Consider the following 20929-nt stretch of genomic DNA (forward strand, 5'->3'; position numbering starts at 1 on the left):
CACACACACACACACACACACACACACACACACACACACACTGCCATGCTGGAGAGAGGGGTCAGTGAGTAAGGGTATTTGCTGTACAGGCATGAAGTCCTGACTTCAGATCCACAGACCAGACATAAAAAGTTGAGCATAGTTGCATGAGGCTATTGCCCCAGCATTAGCAGATGGAAACAGGCAGATCCTGGTTTGCCTAGTCAAGATGGTGGAAGACTGTCTCAAGGGAGTAAGGCAGGAAACAACAGAGAAAGACACCCGATGTTATCCTCTGGCTTCATCATGAATTCAACATGGCTACAACATGCACACAAACACACGTATAAAAATAATGCCGTGGGCACTAAAGGCAAAAAGCGAAGAATAAAAGTGAAGGTTCGGAGATATACTCACAGTTTGTCTCGTGTAAAGGTTTCTACAGTGCTGTAATATTCTGGGTCAATGTATTCCGAGAAAACCACATTTCGTATATGAAGGCGAAGTTTCTTTAATTTTGTGGCCCTCGGCAGACCATATGAAATCACTGTCAATATTTCGGAATTACTGACATCAACCGTCATTTCTTTAAATAGACCCATCGCCTGTTTTACGAATTTTTCCTCCTGGCTGTCAAGCAGGCAGAAAGACAGACTCTCAGGACTCAGCAGCTTCTCACTGTTTTGCCGCTGGCTGAGATTTCTGAGGTATCTGATGATTTCCTGCTTTACCTCTTTGAACGGTAAATGGCCAAGGACAGGTTGCAGCATGGCAGTGACTCTTGGATTGCTAATTCCAAACACAAATATCCCCGTCTGGAGCCATCGGTTCTGGCTGTGAGCATAAAGTTCTCCTAGAACTTGGGATAAGCTTCCAACGACTGGGTGAGGTGCGTCCTTCTCTTGTCTGAGGAAATAGAACAGGGCAGCAAAGTACGACTGCAAGAAGGGATGGTAAAACGCGAAGTCGCTACCTCGTTTCTGGAGAAATTCCATCCTTAGCCACGCGCCCTTGTTATCTTCAGATATCCCGTTCCTCCTGAGGTCCTCAGAGTCAAACACAAATTCCTCTTTCCACATTCCCTCTACAGCCAAGGAACACAGGTTCCTTAACAGGGTTCTGCTCGTGTTAAGGGAAGTGTTGGCATACACTGATTTGAATGCATTTACCAAAAAGGTTGTGTAGGAAGCCGAATCGGTGTCAGTGACAAAGTTCCTTTCCTCTCCGCTGCCGAGCTGCCACTTTAAAGAACTACAGTATAACCAGCAGAAATAAGGATTCCTGCATAAAGTGAGCAATAGTTGACAGTTTCTTATATTCTCAAAGACTTGTAAGCCCTGCCGGTAGTTGAAGACAGATAAACAATAGAACTGTATAGAATCCGCAGTGAATCCGCCTATAGTTATTGCCCTTGGATACTGCAGCAAGGGATAGATTTTTGGTGCGCTTGAGTTTCCCAATTCAAGAAGCAGAGAGGATTCTGGGAGCATTATTTTCTGTAGCAAACTGCTCAAGACGATCTGTGTGGGCAGCCTCTTCCTCCAGTCATCACACAGGTTTGTCCTAAGTTCCAAGTCAAATTTCAGGTAATCAAATCCATCCAGGATGAACAATACTCTCTTTGGTCGGGATAAAATGTCATCCGGTGTCTCTGAAGACTTGGGCAACTTACTTGCGATAAGCTCAGCTAAGCTTAACTCTGGGATATTGTTAAGTGAGAAGACAGAGATGAAGAAAACGTACTGAAATCTCTTCTCCCATAAGATTCCTAGGGCCCAATTCAACATTGCTTTTTTTAAGAAAGTGGTTTTTCCTTCTCCTGTGGTACCTAGTACGACTGCAGTGACTGGTTCTGACTTAGAACGGAACACTTCTAGCAAAGCCTGGTACTGCATTTTGATAATTACATGGTAGCTTTTATCAGGCACAAGAGTCTTGGTCTCCAAAGCCCATATTTCTTCAAATGTAGTCCGCATCAACCCTTTGTATCTATTTTGTTTATCTAAGTTTGAGGAAAATCAAAATACAAGGCCGTTAGGAATAGGATACTCCGGAGAATGAAACACAATATTTCTTAAATGCATTAGACAGGAAGCGACCCATCTGCGTGAGCAGTGAGTCTCTGGGTCCTGAGGATAGAAGAATGGGAGGACAGCCACCCAGTCCTTTCCCTGAAATAACTTCCTAATTCCCCTCACCTGCGCATGCTGTAGGATTTTCCTTCCCGTTACACTACAAAGAAAGAACGTTTAGGGCCCCACTCTAATCCCAAGCAACCTGTTTTTTTCCTACACCCACACCTCTAGATAGAAGACACTATTGCATGCAACTATTTCAATGCTCGTGATGCAAATCCCCATGCTAAAGGGGGTATATGAATATTTTAGTGTCAGAGAAGAAGTGGGGTCTGCAGAAAGTAGGGATATAGGGCCCCTTCTCTACCTAAAAAAAAGTCTACAATGCCAATCAACTTTCCTTGGAACTCCTCAGGGGTGGGGGGAACTCACTTAGCTAGCCAGTATCATCTTGCTACCCAATATGAGGCCCAAACCCCAGACCCTCAGTTGGTTGTTTCCCCATATTCTGGGTCATAGTATGTTTTCTATATTGCCTATAAGAGCATTATGACCAAACTAGAAACTCACCTCTTTGTAACCGCTGTTATATAGCATGAATTCTGGGTATTTTGTCACATTACAAATTTATGAAGGGCATGGCACCTCCCCAGGAGAAAAAAAACATTCTTCATTTGTACACGATTTCGTGAGTTAGGACTCAAAATAGTGCGACGTAGTCTAAAACTTTCCTACCTTCAGTGAGTCATTTAAGACTCATTCTATTTATAATTTTTCAGTTTTGATAAACGTGTTTACAATTCTACGCTTAGTCAAAGCAAGATTTGCTTCAGGTCACAAGACAGAATGAAACAAACTCTGGGATTATGTGATGCCAAGTTGGGTAACAATCCTGACCAGGGTGTCAGGTTGTCCTGGGTTATATCATAATGCATCTCGTAGTTTTAGATACGTTATTTAATGTATCTAGATCAATGTCGTCAGTCAAATGAGATTAAGAGAAAGGGTTTCTTTTGTTATTCATGGAGGAAGTTAGCTGGCAGCTGGCACGTGATCAGTACCATACTTTAATATTTTTCCATGAGCTTCTTGTGGTACCAGGCTTTCTGAGGGCAGGAGCCTACTGCCTTCTCTGAGATTTAATGGGCCTTGGGTCAGTAATTGGTGTGTTAGAAATGTTCGATGAGTTTAAAGAACTTTTTTTGTTTTTTCCAGAGGACCTAGGTTCAGTCCTCAGCACTGACACAGGCACTGACAACCACCTGTAAAGTCAGCTCCAGGGGTTTCTGCCCTCTTCTGGTCACCACGGGCACCGACTCCATGCTGTGCCAGCAAAAATAATAACATTTATTTCTACAAATATAAAAAAATACTTCTTCAATCAGAAAGTTGGTATTTGCGTGGACTTTTTAAGTCTATTACATTTTGTTGTATTTTGAAAAAATATTTACTATATTTACACATTATAAAGTGTTGAGTGTTAGGCTAACAAATATTAGGGGAACACTGAACTGACATACAACTCCAGCAAGTGGTCCTCTGATATCCACATTCAGTCAATTGTACACTCACACAAGTAAGTAAATACGTAAATATGGGTTGGAGTAGCAGCTCACAGGGTAAAACTGCATACCACTTTTGCTGAGGAACTGAGTAAAGTTCCTAGCACCCACGTCAAGTGGCTCACAAATGCCTGCTGATTGCAGCTCCAGGGGGTCTGATGCCTCTGATCTCCAGCATCCCACACTCATGGCACATATCCACACGTCGACACACACACACACACACACACACACACAAACACACACACACACACACACACACACCTATAAATATAATTTTAAAATAATACATGTAAAATTTATGTTAAGAGTTTTGTGGCTTAGTGAATTTAGATGTTTTAAGGGGTGTGGCCTTGGTGCTTCCTGCTCCTAACACCTATACCTGTGTGTTGTCACACTTGTCTCCATAATGGACTCTTTATCACTTTAGTACCAGAGCCAAAATAAATTCCTCCACGAGTTGCTTTTGATCATAGTGCTTATCACAGCGACAGAAAAGTAACGGATGCAGTAACCGTGTCCGGTTATTCTCAATGTCTTACATGCATATGTCTACTTGGCCCACGCCAAGTGACTGATGCCTTTATCCCTATTAGGAAGCAGACGTAGTGACATTGATCATCTTGCTGCATCTGATGAGACAACCAGTCACATGACTAAGGGCCAGCCAAACCAAGCATGTGGATCCATATCCATGATCATTTTTGATGGCCACTTCTGACATTTTACAGCACCCGTTAAGTCATAGCTCTGCCAAAGGATGTATGAAAAACAGACACATTGGAGGCTTAGATGCCTCTGAAATGTGAGATGATTTGATCAGTAAGATATTCCCTCCAGAAGCGTTTTGGCATGCCCCCACCTGGAGCATCTTCCAGGGTTGTAAATTTGAGGTGTTCCCCTGCTGTCTTGAGAGATTCGTAGGAAGTAAAGGTCAGGTCTCTATCAGAGGAGATGAAGGTCTAGTCTTAGCACAACGTGTCTCGTTAGGAGGATGAGTAAGTCCTGTGCTAGAACTCTATCACAGCTGAGTGTGCCCCTGTGTACCCGTTAACCCCAGAACTCAGGAAGCAGAAGCCGGAAATCATGAGTTCAAGACACGTCTGGTCTACAGAGTGACTTTAAAGCCAGCCTGGGCAGTGCTGGAGAGATGGCTCAGTGGTTAAGAGCACTGATTGCTCTTCTAAAGGGCCCAGGGTTCAATTCCCAGCACCCACATGGCAGCTCACAACTGTCTGTAACTCCAAGATCCGACACCCTCACACAGACATACATGCAGGCAAAACACCAATGCACATACAATAAAAATAAATAAATTATTTTAAAAAATAAAAAAAAAGAAGCCAGCCTGGGCTATACAGTGAGACATTTTCAAGGATAGTGAGAACAAACAAAAGAAAGGGGAGACGGAGGAGGGAGGGAGAGAAGGAAGGAGAGGGAGGAATGACACGGTGAAATGTATTGCTTTGTATGCTAGGTTTTGGAAAGCAAATAAAAGGACAACTTTCTTGGCCAGCTGAAGAAAACAATGTTACTCTCTGGATCCGCCTTACATGTTTCAATCCCGCCTACAGTTACTTCTTTTAGGGCACCCTCCCCCACCTCAGTTAATGGATAATCTGCATATAAAACCCATTGGTTTCTTCACCCTTTCTCAACTATGGGACAGGTTAGGCTATTACTCAACAGTGACATTACCTTCACTTTATGGCTGTTAGCTTGGCGTTTCTGTGGGACTCTTTTTTTTTTTTTTTTAAGATTTATTTATTTATTATGTGTACAGTACTCTGCCTGCATGTACACCTGCAGGCCAGAAGAGGGCATCAGATCACACTATAGATGGGTGCGAGCCATCATGTGGTTGCTGGGAATTGAACTCAGGACCTCTGGAAGAACAGACAGTGCTCTTAACCTCTGAGCCATCTCTCCAGGCCCTCTGTGGGACTCTTAAGAGTGGGAGCACAGGTGTCTCTGACACTTCCGCGTGCTCTTGGGGCCCTTTTTCTTCTATCGAGTTTGTCTTGTCCAGCCCCGTAATGAGGGTTTGTGCCTCATTTTTATTGTAACCTGTGCCGCTCTGGTTGCTATCCCTGGGAGGCCTGCTGTTTTCTGAAGGTAAGTGGAGGAATAGTGGATGTGGGCAAGGGGGAGGGCTAGGTGGAGTGGACGGAGGGGAAACTGTAGTACGGACATAATGTGTGAGAGGATGTTTTTTAAAAGCAGCAGCAGCAGCAGCAGCAGCTTCTCCTTGGCTAACTTTGCCCACGCGTCCGCTTTCTCGCCATACTCACTTCTCCTCTGTTTCCGAAGCACAGTCACGAGGTCCTTCCGATTGAGTTGCCGCAACAGGCTCATCACCACATCCGGTGCCTTTCCTGGATAATGTGTGTTCAATAGCGTTACGAGGTCTTCCTTTGAAGCATTCTTTATCATAGGCCAGGAGATTGGTTTGAGTTTAAATTTCTTTGGCTCTTTTCTGAGGAGCTCTTTAAATAGCAGGAACTCTTCATCACTGAGTTTTTGCAGACACTGCAGTAAGCCATAACCGGATGAGTCCGCCATCTTGGACAGTGAGTTCAGACCGTAGAGGCTAATAAATCTTCAAAGCCAAGGAATAAGTGACACCTGTCAACTTAAAAAGTCTCAGATTATACATTATGCATTCCTTCACTCAGATATATGTGGCTTCATCCTTCACTCTTTTACTATAATTTATGTGACTCTAATGTTACAATTAGCGGCCCAGCAGTGGTGGTACACACCCTTTTTTTTTTCAATCTTTTAAAATTATATTTCTTTTTTTTACATATACATTTATATTATTACACATAAAATAAACTACATACAGCAAAAAGAACCATGAAACAATCAGGAATTATGTAAATGTTACACTCATAGTGTTTTGGTTATTTGTCTTTGGCAATCTTGAAGAAAATATCTTTCCTATCTTGGTGCATACCTTTAATAGTAGCAGTTAGAGGCAGACGTAGAAGGATCTGAATTCAGAGCCAGCCTGGTCTACAGAGAGAGAGCTCCATGACAGCTATGCCTACACAGAGAAACTGTTTCAGAAAGCCAAAATAATAATAATGCTGCTGCTGCTGATAATAATAATAATAATAATAATAATAATAATAATAATAATAATAATAATAATAATAATAATAATAATAATAATAAAAATCTTTATGCTAAGACCAGAGGAAGAATGAAAGCCAACTGGGGTAAAAAAAAAAAAAAAGGTAAATAAAGCAGTGAAGTTCATCAGTAGAGCCAAGGAAGGAGAGTTGACAACGTTTGCCTTGTTCCTGCCACCACATGCTCCTACAGACTCTTCTCAGAACTGAATGTCAACCCATGTCCTTGTGAGAACCTCTCTATAAATATTAACACACTATTTGATATTGGATTTTTGAAAAATATTGTTTGGGTGAGCTTTAATAAGTAAAAAAAAAAAAAGATTTGTGATCAGTTGTGGGGGAAGTGGGGGTGGGGAAAAGGGGAGACAGGGAAAGAGAACAGAAATCAATGTGGGGGCATCTCTGAGCCAGGGAAGGCCCCCACAGGAGTCTATGGGGGTGACCCCAGATGGGACTCCTAGAAGTGGGGGATATGGAGCCTGGAATCACTATTTTGTGTGGGCCAGGTTAGACTTGCAGTGGAGGGAGAGGGACACAAACCCACCCATAAAACCCTCCACACCAAATTTGCCTCACCTACAAGAAATGTAGGGATAAAGATGGAGCAGAGATTGAGGGAATGGCAAAGCAATGACTGGCCTCACTTGAGACCCAGCCCTTGGAGACAGCTAACCACTGACACTGTTAATGACATTCTGCTGTGCTTGCACACAGGAGCCCAGCATTACTGTCTTCTGAGAGGCTTCATCCAGCAGCTGATGGAAACAGACGCAGAGACCCACAGCCGAACAATAGGCTGAGCGCCAGAAGTTTTGAGGAAGTGTGGGAGGAAGGATTGAGGGAGCTGGAGGGATCAAAGACACCACAAAAGACCTACGGAGTAAACTAATCTGGGCCCCATGGGGGCGGGGGGGGGGGCGGCATGAAGGGTCCCATCCTAGACTCTCTACGCATATGTAGCAGATGTGCAGCTTGGTCATCTTGTGGGTTCCATATCATTGAGGATTGAGGCTCTCTGTGGCCTGCTTTTGGATCCCTTTCCCCTTTCTCTTACCTTGTCAGGCCTCAGTGGAAAGGGATGTAGGATGCACTTAGTGCTGCTGTGGCTTGAAGTGACAAGGTGGGTCTGAGAAAAAAAGAGAGGAAATGGGGGGGTGGGGAGCATGAGGATGGGACTAGGAGGAGAGGAGGGAAGGGCTGTGGACCAGTCTGTGACGTGATTGGTCACAAAAGCCAAATTGATTTTTTTTTTAAAAAAAGAAAGGCACAGTAGGGCACCTGTGTAATTCCAGCTGTACAATCATGTCTTTTAAGCCAAAAAAAGAAAAAATAAAGAAGGAAAAGAAGGAAGGAAAGAAGGAGGGAGGGAGGGAAGGAGGGAAGAAAGGAAGGAAAGGAGGAAAAGAGGAAAAGGAAAAGAAAGTGTGTGTTGGGGGGGGGCAGTATTTTGCCAGTATGCATGCACCGTGAGCATGCAGTACTGCAGAGCCCAGAAGAGGGCATCAGATCCCCTAGGACTGGAGTTATGAGTTTCTTGTGAGGCACTTTGTGGATGCTGGAAATAGACCCCAAAGGGGTCTCAACCCAGAGGTTAAGAACCGCTATACTAGAGGGTTATATTCAAACAGACCAGCAGCAGCAACATCAAAACTTTCAAAAGGTCTACTGGCTAGAACGGCTCCCTTTTAACACATGCTGAAGTTTCATGAAAGTACATGTAAAAACTTAGCACAGCCATAACCACTGGAAATGGTGAGAGTCATGAAGCCAGCACAATCTCTTGACACAACTTGAGCGAAGCTGAGCTTCTTGCTACAATCGCTTTCCTTCTATTTGTAACTTGGCTATTGGTCTCTGCATGTTGCACTATTGGGAACTTTCTGCTTTATGATTCAGTTTTTGTCTTTTCCTGAGTCTATATCTGAGTCTTTTTAGGAAAATAAAAATCCTAAAATTAACTTCATCTGGCCACTATTTGAAAGTCTTCCTTATGCCCTGGAGATCACTAAGCACAGATCAGTACATAGCTAGGTGAATCCATCACTCTCGGAATCTTCCTGGGGTATCTGCTCCTGAGCTAACTCAAAGAGTTGGTGCAACGTAAGCAGAGACCGCTGACAAACTCTTGACTGGCCAGAAGAATGAGTTACAGCCTCTTTTTATTACAGGCTTAGAGGTCTCTTGAAAATATAGTTTAAAGATAGGGGTGTTCACTCCTGAAGGAATAAAATTTAGTAAATCAGATAGATTGAGTAAAATAAACTCTTCCTACTTTGTAACATAAATAATGAAACATATAGTGAAAAGAGTTAGATATTAGTATTTGCTACTAATAAAAAAAGACCTGTTCAGATATTTTCTGTCTGTCTGTCAGTCTGTCTGTCTGTCAGGCTCTCAAACAGCAAATACTGGCAGCCTAAAAAGCAGATTGCCGTATATTAAATGTATTTGCTTTGGAGGAGACATTCTTTGGTTTCTTTCAATTTCACATATAGGAATAATAATAATAATAATAATAATAATAATAATAATAATAATAATAACAACAACAACAACAATAATAATAACAACAACAATAACAATAATAATAATATGCTCTGTTTCTACTTTCTAATTGTAACTGATCTTGTAACCCTGGACACATAATAAGAAAAATCAAGCCCCTACTCAGTACCACTTAGATAATCATTAATCTATCTTTGTTCTGTGAAACTTGTATAAAGAAAGAAGCTGCTAGAGGTTGGAGCCATAGAAAACAGCCTGACTGCTAGGAAGTCGGAGCCTCAGAAGCACCCTGGCTGCTACAAGTCAGAGCTGCTAAATCCCCTGAGCATCACACACCTGACTCCTGCCCTCCCCTCGCAGACTTTTTCTACCATACAGGAGCCCTGTCAGCGAAGACACTCCGACTCTTTCCGTACTGGGGAAGGCTCTCAGAAAAAAAAGAGTGATGAATTGAATTTACAACAATCCAGTCTAACTACAGCCAGACCAAGCTAGATACTGCGATCATGTTTCCCTCGCCACATGGTGACTCTTGTCCTAACAAATTGCTGACAAACTGCCCCATTTAACTGAACAATTCAGACCCTCGCCACATCTGTCTCCAAAATGGCTTTTACTCTTCTAAAACTGAAATCCTGTCATTTAAGCAACAAGGTCACACCCCCTGACATCATTAGTCTACTTTCTATCCCAAAGGCTTTCCACCCCATTGTTTTTATTTTATTATTTGTGACAGGGTGGCATTATAGAGCTTTGGCTGGCCTGGAACTTATTATATAGATAGAGCAGGGCCGATCTCAAACTGAGACACACCTGCGTGACTTTTGATCTCTGCTGGGATGAAAGGTCTGTGCTACCATACCCAGTCATTTCATTTTCTAAAATTGTTGCATATTTTTTCCACATAATAATGAGTTTCATGGGATGCTTTCATATAAACATATATTATAATTTGACCTGTTCCTCCCACATTCCTCTACTCTCTTTTTCTCTACTTCTCCCTACTACTGGTCCCTTTCATTCCTCTAGACAATTTGCTTCTACTTTCATTTCATATATATATATATATATATATATATATATATATATATATATATATATATATACACACACATAATAAAATGTTATATATAATGTCTATATATACATATATATTATAAAATTATATATATATGATTTTAAACATCTACATAAAAACCCATGTTCCACAAGTTATAGAAAACATGCCACATTGTCTTTCTTGCTCTGCTTCATATCAACCCTCAGTTGCATCCAGTATCCAACAAGTGACACAATTTCATTATTTTTTTGTTGCTGAGAAAATAAATGTCCAAATATTATTTATAGCTTTACAAGTATGCTTCCTAATATATAAAGTTCTACTGTGTGAAAAAGGATTTTCTGTTTTGATTAGTGTGTAGAATTCATGCCCATCAACAGGCAACTACGCAGAGTTTCAATACTTTTCTACATTGGGTAACGTTTGAACCACAAAAACACATTTTGATGTTTTTGAAACATATGCACACTTTCACTATCTATAATCACATGACTGTGGACTAAGTTTTCTATTTTAAACCTTTTCTCTTTTCTTTCTTTTTTTTTTTTAACTTTTTGTTTGTTTTTTGTTTTCTGTTTTTCCAGACAGTGTTTCTCTGTGTAGCCTTGTCTGTCCTGGACTCATTTTGTACCCCAGGCTGTCCTCAAACTCACAAAGATCCACCTGCCTCTGCCATGTATCACTGTACCTGTCTTATTTTTAAACTTCTTATTGACACTTGTCTTTAAATAAAACACTTTATACATAGCAATACAATTCCCATATTAAGTAATACTATAATGGAATTAATTAATATAGCTTTAAACATAATAAAAAGAGGAAGTTTCCAGGTCATAAAACCCCTCCCCAAGGGGCTGGAGAGATGTCTCAGTGGTTAGGAGCACTGCCTGGTCTTCCAAAGGATCCGGGTTCAATTCCCAGCACCTGCATGGTAGCTCACAACTGTGTGTGACTCCCTCACATATAAATTAAAATTAAATACAATATTTTTTTAAACCCCTCCCCATGAGTAGGGGCTGCCTCTGACATGGACGCTGTTACTTACTCATTGATCACTTCCCTCTGGCTGGGTGGCCATGCCAGCCCACGGAGACCACCAGAGCCAATGTATCTGGGCCCAGGGGGACCTGCAAAGACTGATGCATCAATAAAGGGCCATGCATGGAGAGGACCTAGATTCCCCTGCTCAGATGTAGTCTATAAGCAGCACAGTCTCCATGTAGAGCCCATAATATGGGCAGCAGGGGTGGCTTTGATCTGGACTCCCTTGCCCACTTGTTGATCAGTTCCCCTCGGCTGGGCAGCCTCGCCAGGCCACAGAGGAAGAGGATGCAGGCAGTCCAGGTGAGACTTGATTGGCTAGGGTCAGATGACAGGGAAGGAGGTTTGCCCCTTAAGGACTAGGGGAGGGGTGGGGAGAGAGAGAGAATGTGGGGCTGGAAGGAGACTGCATTAAGTTCACGTGATGAGTAAAACTTTTCATTGTACACCAACACTCAGAGTAGCAATGTTCACTAGAGCTGAGAGCTGGGAGTGGCTAAGTACCCATCGCGGGATCAATAAATAATAATATCCTATCCTAACATACAGGTATTATTTGGCCACCACAGGAAAGGAAATGTTGGCACGTGTTGTAGCATTCATGGACTTATAGAGAGGATGGTAAATAAAATCAATCAATTATATCATATTCCACTCATTTGATGTGGCCTCCAACTTTTCCAATCCTATTGTATTCGGGTTTGTTTGTTTGTTTTTAATGCTTATACCTCCCTTCCAACCCACCTACCCTAGATAGGAGAGAAAGGAGGTTTACAGGAACAGTGGAAGTAGACCTTGTTGGACTCAGTTCCTGGGAGCAATTCCCCTAGCATAGTCAGCAGGATTTCAGCAGACCAGCAATTCCACCAAAGTTGCTGCTGGAACCCAGAGCCTCAGCCAGAGCCCAAAGCCTAGAAGCCTTCAAAGGAGCTGGTCTTTCTCTTGGAGCATCTCAAAGTAGAGTGATGAAGAGCCAAACAGTACCAAGATGAAAAAGCCCAGCCTCCTGTTTTGGGCTCGTGTGTGTGTGTGTGTGTGTGTGTGTGTGTGTGTGTGTGTGTGTGTGTGTGTATCCTCTCACAGTTGGTACTAGGATGTGTTTCAGCTGGCAAAAACCAAGCCAGTCCCCCCCCCCCCCACCACATACAAAGAGGTTCAACTTCTAAGTGGATAAACATCACCTGTTCTCTCATAAGTCTGTTCCCCATCCCACACTTGGGATCAAAAAAAAAAAAAACATGTTTAGATCCACTACAATCTGAGGTACTTAAGATCCAATTCAAAGGGCTGGAAGGTAGAATCCAGGCATTGGAGAAGAGAGGAACAAAGGCAAGCTGCTTAATGGAAATCCTTTCTGTCCAGAGTACTAGCCAGTTTCTGGTGATTGATGGGTACCCAGCAAAGTAAGCATTTCAAACCACCAATGGCTCCATTTGCTTAACAATGCTTAAAATGGCAGGCGTCATGCAAGCATATTTTACAAGTCTTTAAGAACCTTTTGTGCCTCAGTCCTTGCTCTAATCATCTTTTCCTATTAGGCTTGAGGCTTTCCCTGAAGGTTCGGGATCTCTCACAGCTGTCTCAAATGCTTGATTGCTTAGTCAGCTTTGTTTGTTTGTTTGTTTGTTTAGCTTCTCTGTGTAACAGTCCTGGCTGTCCTGGACTCGCTTTTTGTAGACCAGGCTAGCCTCGAACTCACAGCAAATCCACCTGCCTCTGACTCCCAAGTGCCAGGATTAAAGGCATGTGCCACCGCGGCCGGCTGCTTAATCAGCTTTGCTCCTCGCACTGTGTCCAAGATTCCTCGCTGATGCTCTTGAAAGTTTACGGACCTATCAAGCTGACTTGAGGCTCTATTCCCTTTATCAGTTCATGCCGCGAACCTTAATGGCCCTGCCAACACCTTCCTCTCTTTTCCTAGAGGGCACCACCTCACTACTCTACCTGTAGCCCTGCCTTGTGGTCATCAGAGAGAAAGGTCGATGACCAAATGATTTTCCCTATCATTTAACATGATGATGGGATTGTCCTATCAAAACCAGCCAGCCAGATCACCACAGAAACGTGTTTCAGACTTAATTCAATGTCTCCCCGTGGAACTTCATTGCACTCACTTCCTTGGCCAGGTTCTGATCAGCTCACAGTCAGAGCTGGCACACACGCACCAAGTATGAGAAACAGACCTTTGAGTTTCAGTGGCCCCTCCTTCACCCTTAACTCTTCAATACCCACAGCTTCCAAATCTCTGGTGCCTTCAAGTAATCGTTCGAAGACCTTGGTCTCATGGAACCCAGACAGGCCTCAGATTCACCATGGATCTGAGGGCAGCCCTAATTGGGATTATAGCTATATAGATAGTCTTTGCTACTTTGTGGGTTCTTCTTTTCCCCTACTATTTACACACACACACACACACACACACACACACACACACACATACACACACACACCCCGCACCTGACCCCTGCAGTTTTAACCCTTAACAGTAGATAAGAGAGAACCCAGGGGAAGGGAAAAAGAGATCCTTGAACGTAGTTTCTTTCTTCTTTGACTAACAAACTGCAACCAGTCTCCCTAAATGACCAACAACTGCCGACGCCCATTGGGGGCCCTCTGAAAAGTTTCTGGAATTCCAAACATCGCACAGTTGCAGAAATTATCTGCAGCTAGCAAAACCATGCTTCTGGTAGAGCATGAGGCAAATTATGGTCAGCTCCTGTGGACAGGCCGAAGCAGCCCCACATCCCTACACCTGGGATCAAAACAAAACAAAACAAACAACAACAAAAAAAGCACATCCTTATAATATTTCTGTGCTTTTTTTTAAAGAAGCCAAATTTGCAGAATTCTCAAAAGTATCCCTATTTCTCATCCTGCAGTATTCACCTCCCAGGCGCTGCTGGGGTCACAGGTCTGAGCCAACATCGCCAGTTAAAAAAAAAAAAGTATTGGTTCATGACACCCAACACTAAGTTTTCAGACCTAGTTCTCAGCACAAAGGAGGTTTTATTGGCCCCAGAGAGACAGAGGGCTGAAAGAGACAAACACAGGAGATAAAGGAGAAGAGGAGAAGGGAACAAAGGGAAGAGGAGAAAGGGAGGAAGGGGTATTTGTTTGGGGCAGGTGAGACAAAAGACTGTCTCAGGAAAGGGAGAAGCCAGACTTGGCTCGCAGGCAAATGGCAGTCAATCAAGGTCTAAAGGGAACACCCCCATGTTAGGATGAGGCGTTTAATTTCAATTGGCCATGTTAATTAGGTGAGCCGAATGGGGCTTTTTTTTTTTTTTTTTTTTTTTTTGATTGCTAGACTTCAATACTTTGATAGTTGAACTTTGGTGGTCAGCCTCAGGAGGAGGAAGTGGCCAAATAAGGGAATGGACCTTGGTGGCTAGCTTTAGGGATGTAATTTAAGGATTTTTTTTTTAGCAAGGTGGAGGGAGTGAGAGGGACATGGGGGCGGGGCAAGGCCTGCCAGGGCCATGCTAGCTGCACTTGAGATGGCCAGATAATACACCAGCATAATGCAATGCTGAGGAAGGAACCTCAGACTCCATGCATGCTAGGCAAGCACCAACTAAGCTACGGTTTTCAGCCCTACTTAATTAAGAAAAAAAAAAAAAAACCTTCTCCCTCTGGAAGAGTTGTTTTCTTTCACCCAATTTAGAGTTGGAAAACACATAAAGTTTACATTTTTTTTTCTTACATTTGAGACAGAGTCTCACTGTGTAGCCCTAGCTGGCCTGAAACTACTTAGGTAGACCAGGATGGCCTCAAATTCAGAGATCTGCCTGCCTCTGCCCCTCCAGTACTGAGACTAAAGGTGTGTGTCACCATGCCTGGTCTGTTACATTTTTACCTGAGAGTGGGGCATCCATGTGCCAAGGTACACATATGAAAGCCAGAGAACAATTTGTGGGCACCTCATCTCTCCTTCCAGCAAATAGGTCCCACAGATGGAACTCAGATAGCAGCCTTGGTAGCAAGCATCCTTACCAGATGAGCCATATCAATTCCCAAAGGAAACATGGACATTTAAAGGGAATAAATGTTGAGTGCACAATCTCTATAAATTGACATGTTTTTCTTCAGAATTGTTCCTTGCAATAACCCAAGGGAAGATATTATTCCTGGAGCCCCCACTTTTGGCCACGCCCCTAAATAAGTAAAAGAACCACTGAGAAACAATACAGTGATGGTGAAGTTAATAGTATGGGCTTATATAAAATCAGAGTCCATATTGAATGAAGGCCAAAGGAATGCATGGTTCTGTAGACCATGAGTAAAGCACTGAATGGGGGGGGGGGGGGAACCAAACCAAACAAACAAACAAAAAACAGACAAGAGAGAAGACATTTCACTAGAGGAAATGAGTTTCTTACCCAGTCCAGACACAATCCTACGGGCTGGCACCTATCAAAGAACCACCATGTGAAAAAAACTAAGAATAAGAAGCCATGCTAGCATTTTGGTTGGCTGTAGACTCTCTCCCTTTCATTGGCTGCTATGGCTCTATCACGGGCTGCAGGTTTTGTAAAAATGTTTCGCCTGTGCTCTTAGATGACAGGTGTAAGTGATCACCATCTTCCAGCTGCCTGCTAGAAACTCTCACGACGCTAGCTGTGCAATTGTCATTTTTATACTGTAGCACAGAGACATTAGCATGATCCATGGACCTCTCCAAAGAGCCTTCTGTTCCCGATGAGGGAAACTGGTCAATGGGCTCCATTCTGCATATAACATGACTTCCTTTATTCTGTGATTCCCGCCCCTCCCCCCCCACCCCTCCAAGGAAAAGCACTTTGTAGGTATGGATTTTCACCGCAGGATCTTAGAATTGTATGCGAAGAGATGAATGGTGTGTCTTGAGTGACTGGTTACATTCACAAAGCGCAGATGTGTGCTTTGGGTGTCTATCAGCAGCACCCTGAGTTCCTCTTCCATCTCTAACATCAGGTAGAAGCCGATGATGTAAGGCCCTCTCACCAGGACACCACACTGTCTGACTGTCCCGTGTTCGCAGTAATAGTACAATCCCTAGTTTTCACAGTACTTAAAGGCATCAGACAGGAGGCTAGAGTTCAGAAGACAGCTGCCTGTTCAACACACACTTTAATCATTTTTCCTATGTTTCTCTGCAGCAGTGGTTCTCAACCTTACTAAAGCTGCAGCCCTTTAATACAGTTTCTCAGGCTGTGGTGACCTCAAGACATAAATTTATTTTCGTTGCTACTCCGTAACTGCAAAATTCACTATTCTTATAAGTTGTAATGTAAATGTCCGTGGCTGTGAATGGTCATAGGCAACCCCTGTGAAAGGGCCGTGCAACCAGCAAATAGGTTTTGACCCACAGATTGAGAAACACTGCCTCACAGGAAACCAAACTTCTCTGGGGGATTAGAAGGGGCTGTGTGTGAGGACAGGTGTGCTTCAGTTTTATATACTGAAATGGATCTTAGAGACATCTGAACCCTTTCTCTACAAGATCTCCTACACCATTAAGCCCCTTACTCCTCCCTTGAAATTCTGACGTGAAGCCGGTTAGTGGGAGCGCACACTTTTAATCCCAGCACTTGGGAGGCAGAAGCAGGTGGATTTCTGTATAGGTCAAGACCAGCCTGGTTCTACAGAGCTCCAGGTCAGCCAGAGCTGTCAAACAGAAAAACCTGGTCTTGAATCTGTGTGTGTACATGTGTGTGTATGAGTGTATGCACGTGTGTGTGTGTGTGTTACTGGTGATGACTTAAGCATGACTTAGTGAGAAGATTACTCATGAGAACTACGTTATAGAGCAATTGCCTCCAAATCAAAGCACCCACCCTAGGAAGGGAGACACTAGAAACTCAGGAGGTAAAAAATTTCAGAAATATGGAAAAACGCAAGCATTCACAAATCAGGAAGGCCGCTCCATAGGTTATAGGAGCAGTTTCTAAAAAACTGCTAGGAAGGAGATTCTGACCTGCTGAGCTGCCTAGAAGAGATTCTCAGCATTGTTGAGCTGCCCCCAAAGCCACGCAGAGAAATGCAGGGATGCCTCTTCTTTGAGTCATCACATCTGTCCCAGGACAGACTTTCTAATGAGGCCACCGCATTTGAGTCATCCCCACTCCTGCAAGAAAGCTAACCATCGTACTTCTGTAAGTCCAATAAACATTTTATTGGGTCATCACCATGGGCTTTGGTGTGATGGTTACTTTGGTTTGTCCCTACCTAGAGTGAATAGTCTTGTGTGCCTCGTGTCTCCCCGGGAAGCCTCTCACCACAAGCCAGGCACCCAGAAAGTTGATTTCTCCATTCCTTAGAGCTGCCTTATCTCTCTTCTTAGTCTTCACTCTCAGAGCTTTTAAACCCTTCGAGGTCGCTGGCTGAAGGAGCTGGATCTCTCAGCCTTCACTGTGAACATTTTATGACTCAGAATTCACCTCGGAATTAGGTACTGGTGCCCAGTGCCCATGTCTGAAGTTCCCTGGGATCTGAGTTGTCCACATACACTTGTGATTCTGTTATATTTTGTTCTATATATATTTGTTCTATATATATATGTATATGTATATATATAATAAGCAACAATACCTATGATTTATGAAATCTCTGTTATCAACCAAAGAGTGATGGCATTGACTTCTGGAAGAACCTAAAAAAACAATATAACTCTTCATTTCAACTGTTATGTGAGACTCTTGCTGGGGAGACAGAATATATACAAGTCTACTCACCCCAGAAATGGGACTCAAAATAAACCAAAGCAACAATTCTGCCTAGAAAGACATTTTTACCTGGAACCTCCAGTGGCCATACTAATTAAAACCCAAGAATCCTTTACCACAGGCAACACACAGCCACACACCCTTTTAACAGCCAGAGGAGAAACAGAACCCAAGAAAACACCCACCAAATAAAGACAAGACCAGACATCAGCACCCGGATTTAGCTTCTTCCCAATCATGAATGCCTACATGCCAGGCTAAAAACACAACCAGTAACAGTGAGAATAATACGTGTCTACTACAGACCAGCAGCTGTAGCACAATAAGGCCCTGAATATGGAAACTTATTTGAAATATAAGTAAAAGAGCTTAGACCAGCCTTTATAAATACGATAGAAGTCCTTGAGGAAGAAAGGGATAAATAACTTCAAGAAACTTATTAAAACATGAGCAAAGCTGGGCATGGTGGCATGCACCTCCAATCCCAGCATTCAGGGAGGCAGGCACATCTCTGTAAATTTGAGCCCAGCCTGCTCTACAAAGTGAGTCCAGGATAGCCAAGGCTACACAGAGAAACCCTGTCTCAGAAACAAAAAAACAAATAAGCAACAGGAAAAAAAATAGTAGAAGAAAATAAATAAAACCATTCAGGCCCTCAAGTGAAAATAGAATCAATAAAGAATACCCAAACTGAGGGAAATCTGAAAAGAAATGTTTTAGGAACTTGAAGAGGAATCACAGAAGCATGATTCCGCAACAGAGTACAAGAGATGAATGAGAGAATTTCAGGCACTGAAGACACAATAGAAGAAATGTGTTGAAACTAAAACACTCCTGCAACAAAACTAGGAAATTTGAGACACTGATCTTGGAGGAGGATCTTGTGCACTGTGGTTTTAGATTCTGATTTCAGTGCCCTGAGATCTGGTTACTCGCCCACCACCAGCATTGTAATGAATGCTGAAACATCTCCTGTACCCGTGAGATATAATGAATGTTCCCCAATTATCCCTGATTGGCTCAATAAAATCACCTATACACCTGGGCAGGGCAGAAAAGGGATGGAGAAGATCATAAGAAAAAGAGAAAGGGGAGGAAGAGGGGGGAGAGAAGGAGGAGGAGGAGAAGGAGGAGGAGAAGGAAGAAGAAGAAGAAGAAGAAGAAGAAGAAGAAGAAGAAGAAGAAGAAGAAGAAGAAGAAGAAGAAAAGGAAGAAGAAACAGAAGGAGACAGGAAAGCCGCCAGAGGATAGGTAAAGAGCTACATGGGCCCAGAGGAACAAACTCAGAGGATGGTGTGGAGAGGAGCAGCCCAGATAGAAAGCATGTGTAAGTCTTTATGGGGGTATCGGATGGAAAGTAGCCCAGATTGGGATGCTTAGAGCAATTGGCATAGGATGTGGGACTGGGAAATAAAGGGTAGTTTAGGAGGTTAGTATCTGCTCTATCTCAGGTAAAATAAGGCTTATTAAAAGTCAATCAGGGTGGGGGCTGGAGAGATGGCTCAGAGGTGAAGAGCACCAACTGCTCTTCCAAAGGTCATGAGTTCAATTCCCAGCAATCACATGGTGGCTCACAACCATCTATAATGAGATCTGGTGTCCCCTTCTGGCTTGCAGGCAGGATATTGTATACATAATACATAAAGAAATCTCTTTTTAAAAAATCAATCAGGTGTCTTTGTCTTTTTTTTTTAAAATATGGTAGTGGCTAGATAATTCCAGAGCAATAATTACAGGCTTTAATAATAAACATTATTAGCAATTTTTTAAATATTCTACAATACTATGAAAGCACCAAATATAAGAATATTAGGAATAGTGGAAGGAGAAGAACGCCAAATAGACTGTGTCAGAGATGAAAGTTCCCTTGGCCTATAATAATCAAAACACTAAATATGCAGAACGAAGAAAGAATATTAAAACTGTAAGAGGAAATGATCAAGTAACATATGAACACAGATCTATGAGCATTACACCTGACTCCTCAATGGAGACTCTAAAAGCCAAAAGTCCTGAACAGATATGCTGCAGACTCTAAGAGATCTCAGATGCCAGCCAAGACTGCTAAGCCCAGCAAAGCTTGCAATTACCATAGATGAAGAAAGTAAGATATTCTATGATTTAAAAAGACTTAAACAACCTCTCTTTACAAATTTTCCTGCTAACAGAAAACCTCCATCGTAAAGGGGTTAACTACATATAAGAAGAAGAAGAAGAAGAAGAAGAAGAAGAAGAAGAAGAAGAAGAAGAAGAAGAAGAAGAAGAAGAAGAAGAAGAAAAAAAAAAACCCAAACAAACAGAGAATGAATAATATTAGACCAGCAAAGTAAAAAGTCAGGAAAACACACATACCTCCATCGCTGCCACCACCAGCACCAATGACAAAATGGCAGGAATCAATATTCATTGGCCATTGATACCTCCCAACATCAGCAGTCTCGATTCCCAAATAAAAAGAAAGAGATTTACAGAATGGATATGAAAACAGGATCCACCCTTCCGCAACACTCAAGAAACATACCTTAAAATCAAGATTAGCTATCACCTCAGGGTAAAGGCTTGGACATGTTTTCTCGCAAGCAAATGGGCCCAGGAAACAAACTGGTGTTACCATTTTAGTACCTGAGAAAATAGACCAAACCAAAATAAATCAGAAGAGATAGGAAACTACAGTGTGCTTGAGTCCAGCTCCATCACACAGGGTAAGTAAAGGACCCAGAGGGGAGGGGTCAGGAGCTCCATAGGGGGACCACCAAGGCCAATTGATCTGGACCCAGGGAGCCTGTACACACTAATCCATCAACCAAGGCCAATGCATGCAGGGTACTTAGACCCTCTGTTCAGATGTAGCTGATGGACAGCT

The 20929-nt window shown here is 42.8% G+C and overlaps 1 protein-coding gene across 2 annotated transcripts in view; it reads right to left on the reverse strand.

Annotated features, from left to right (window-relative positions):
- Window positions 1-15861, reverse strand: part of NLRP9 (NLR family pyrin domain containing 9) — a 30910-nt gene extending 15049 nt beyond the window's left edge. Inside the window, exons 1-3 of one of the 2 annotated variants that reach the window (XM_084770971.1) lie at window positions 15742-15861; window positions 5908-6241; window positions 397-1981 (exon numbers count right to left, since the gene is read on the reverse strand). In XM_084770971.1, coding sequence (XP_084627097.1) covers window positions 397-1981; window positions 5908-6178 — 1856 coding nt within the window. In that variant the 5' untranslated portion in view covers window positions 6179-6241; window positions 15742-15861. Of the gene's footprint in view, window positions 1-396; window positions 1982-5907; window positions 6249-15741 lie in introns of both variants that reach the window. The other variant, XM_084770970.1, reaches the window with a different exon arrangement.
- Window positions 15862-20929: the final 5068 nt, after the last annotated feature.

Source organism: Acomys minous (assembly GCF_964271855.1).
Source record: "Acomys minous genome assembly, chromosome: 20".
NCBI classification, from domain to species: domain Eukaryota; kingdom Metazoa; phylum Chordata; class Mammalia; order Rodentia; family Muridae; genus Acomys; species Acomys minous.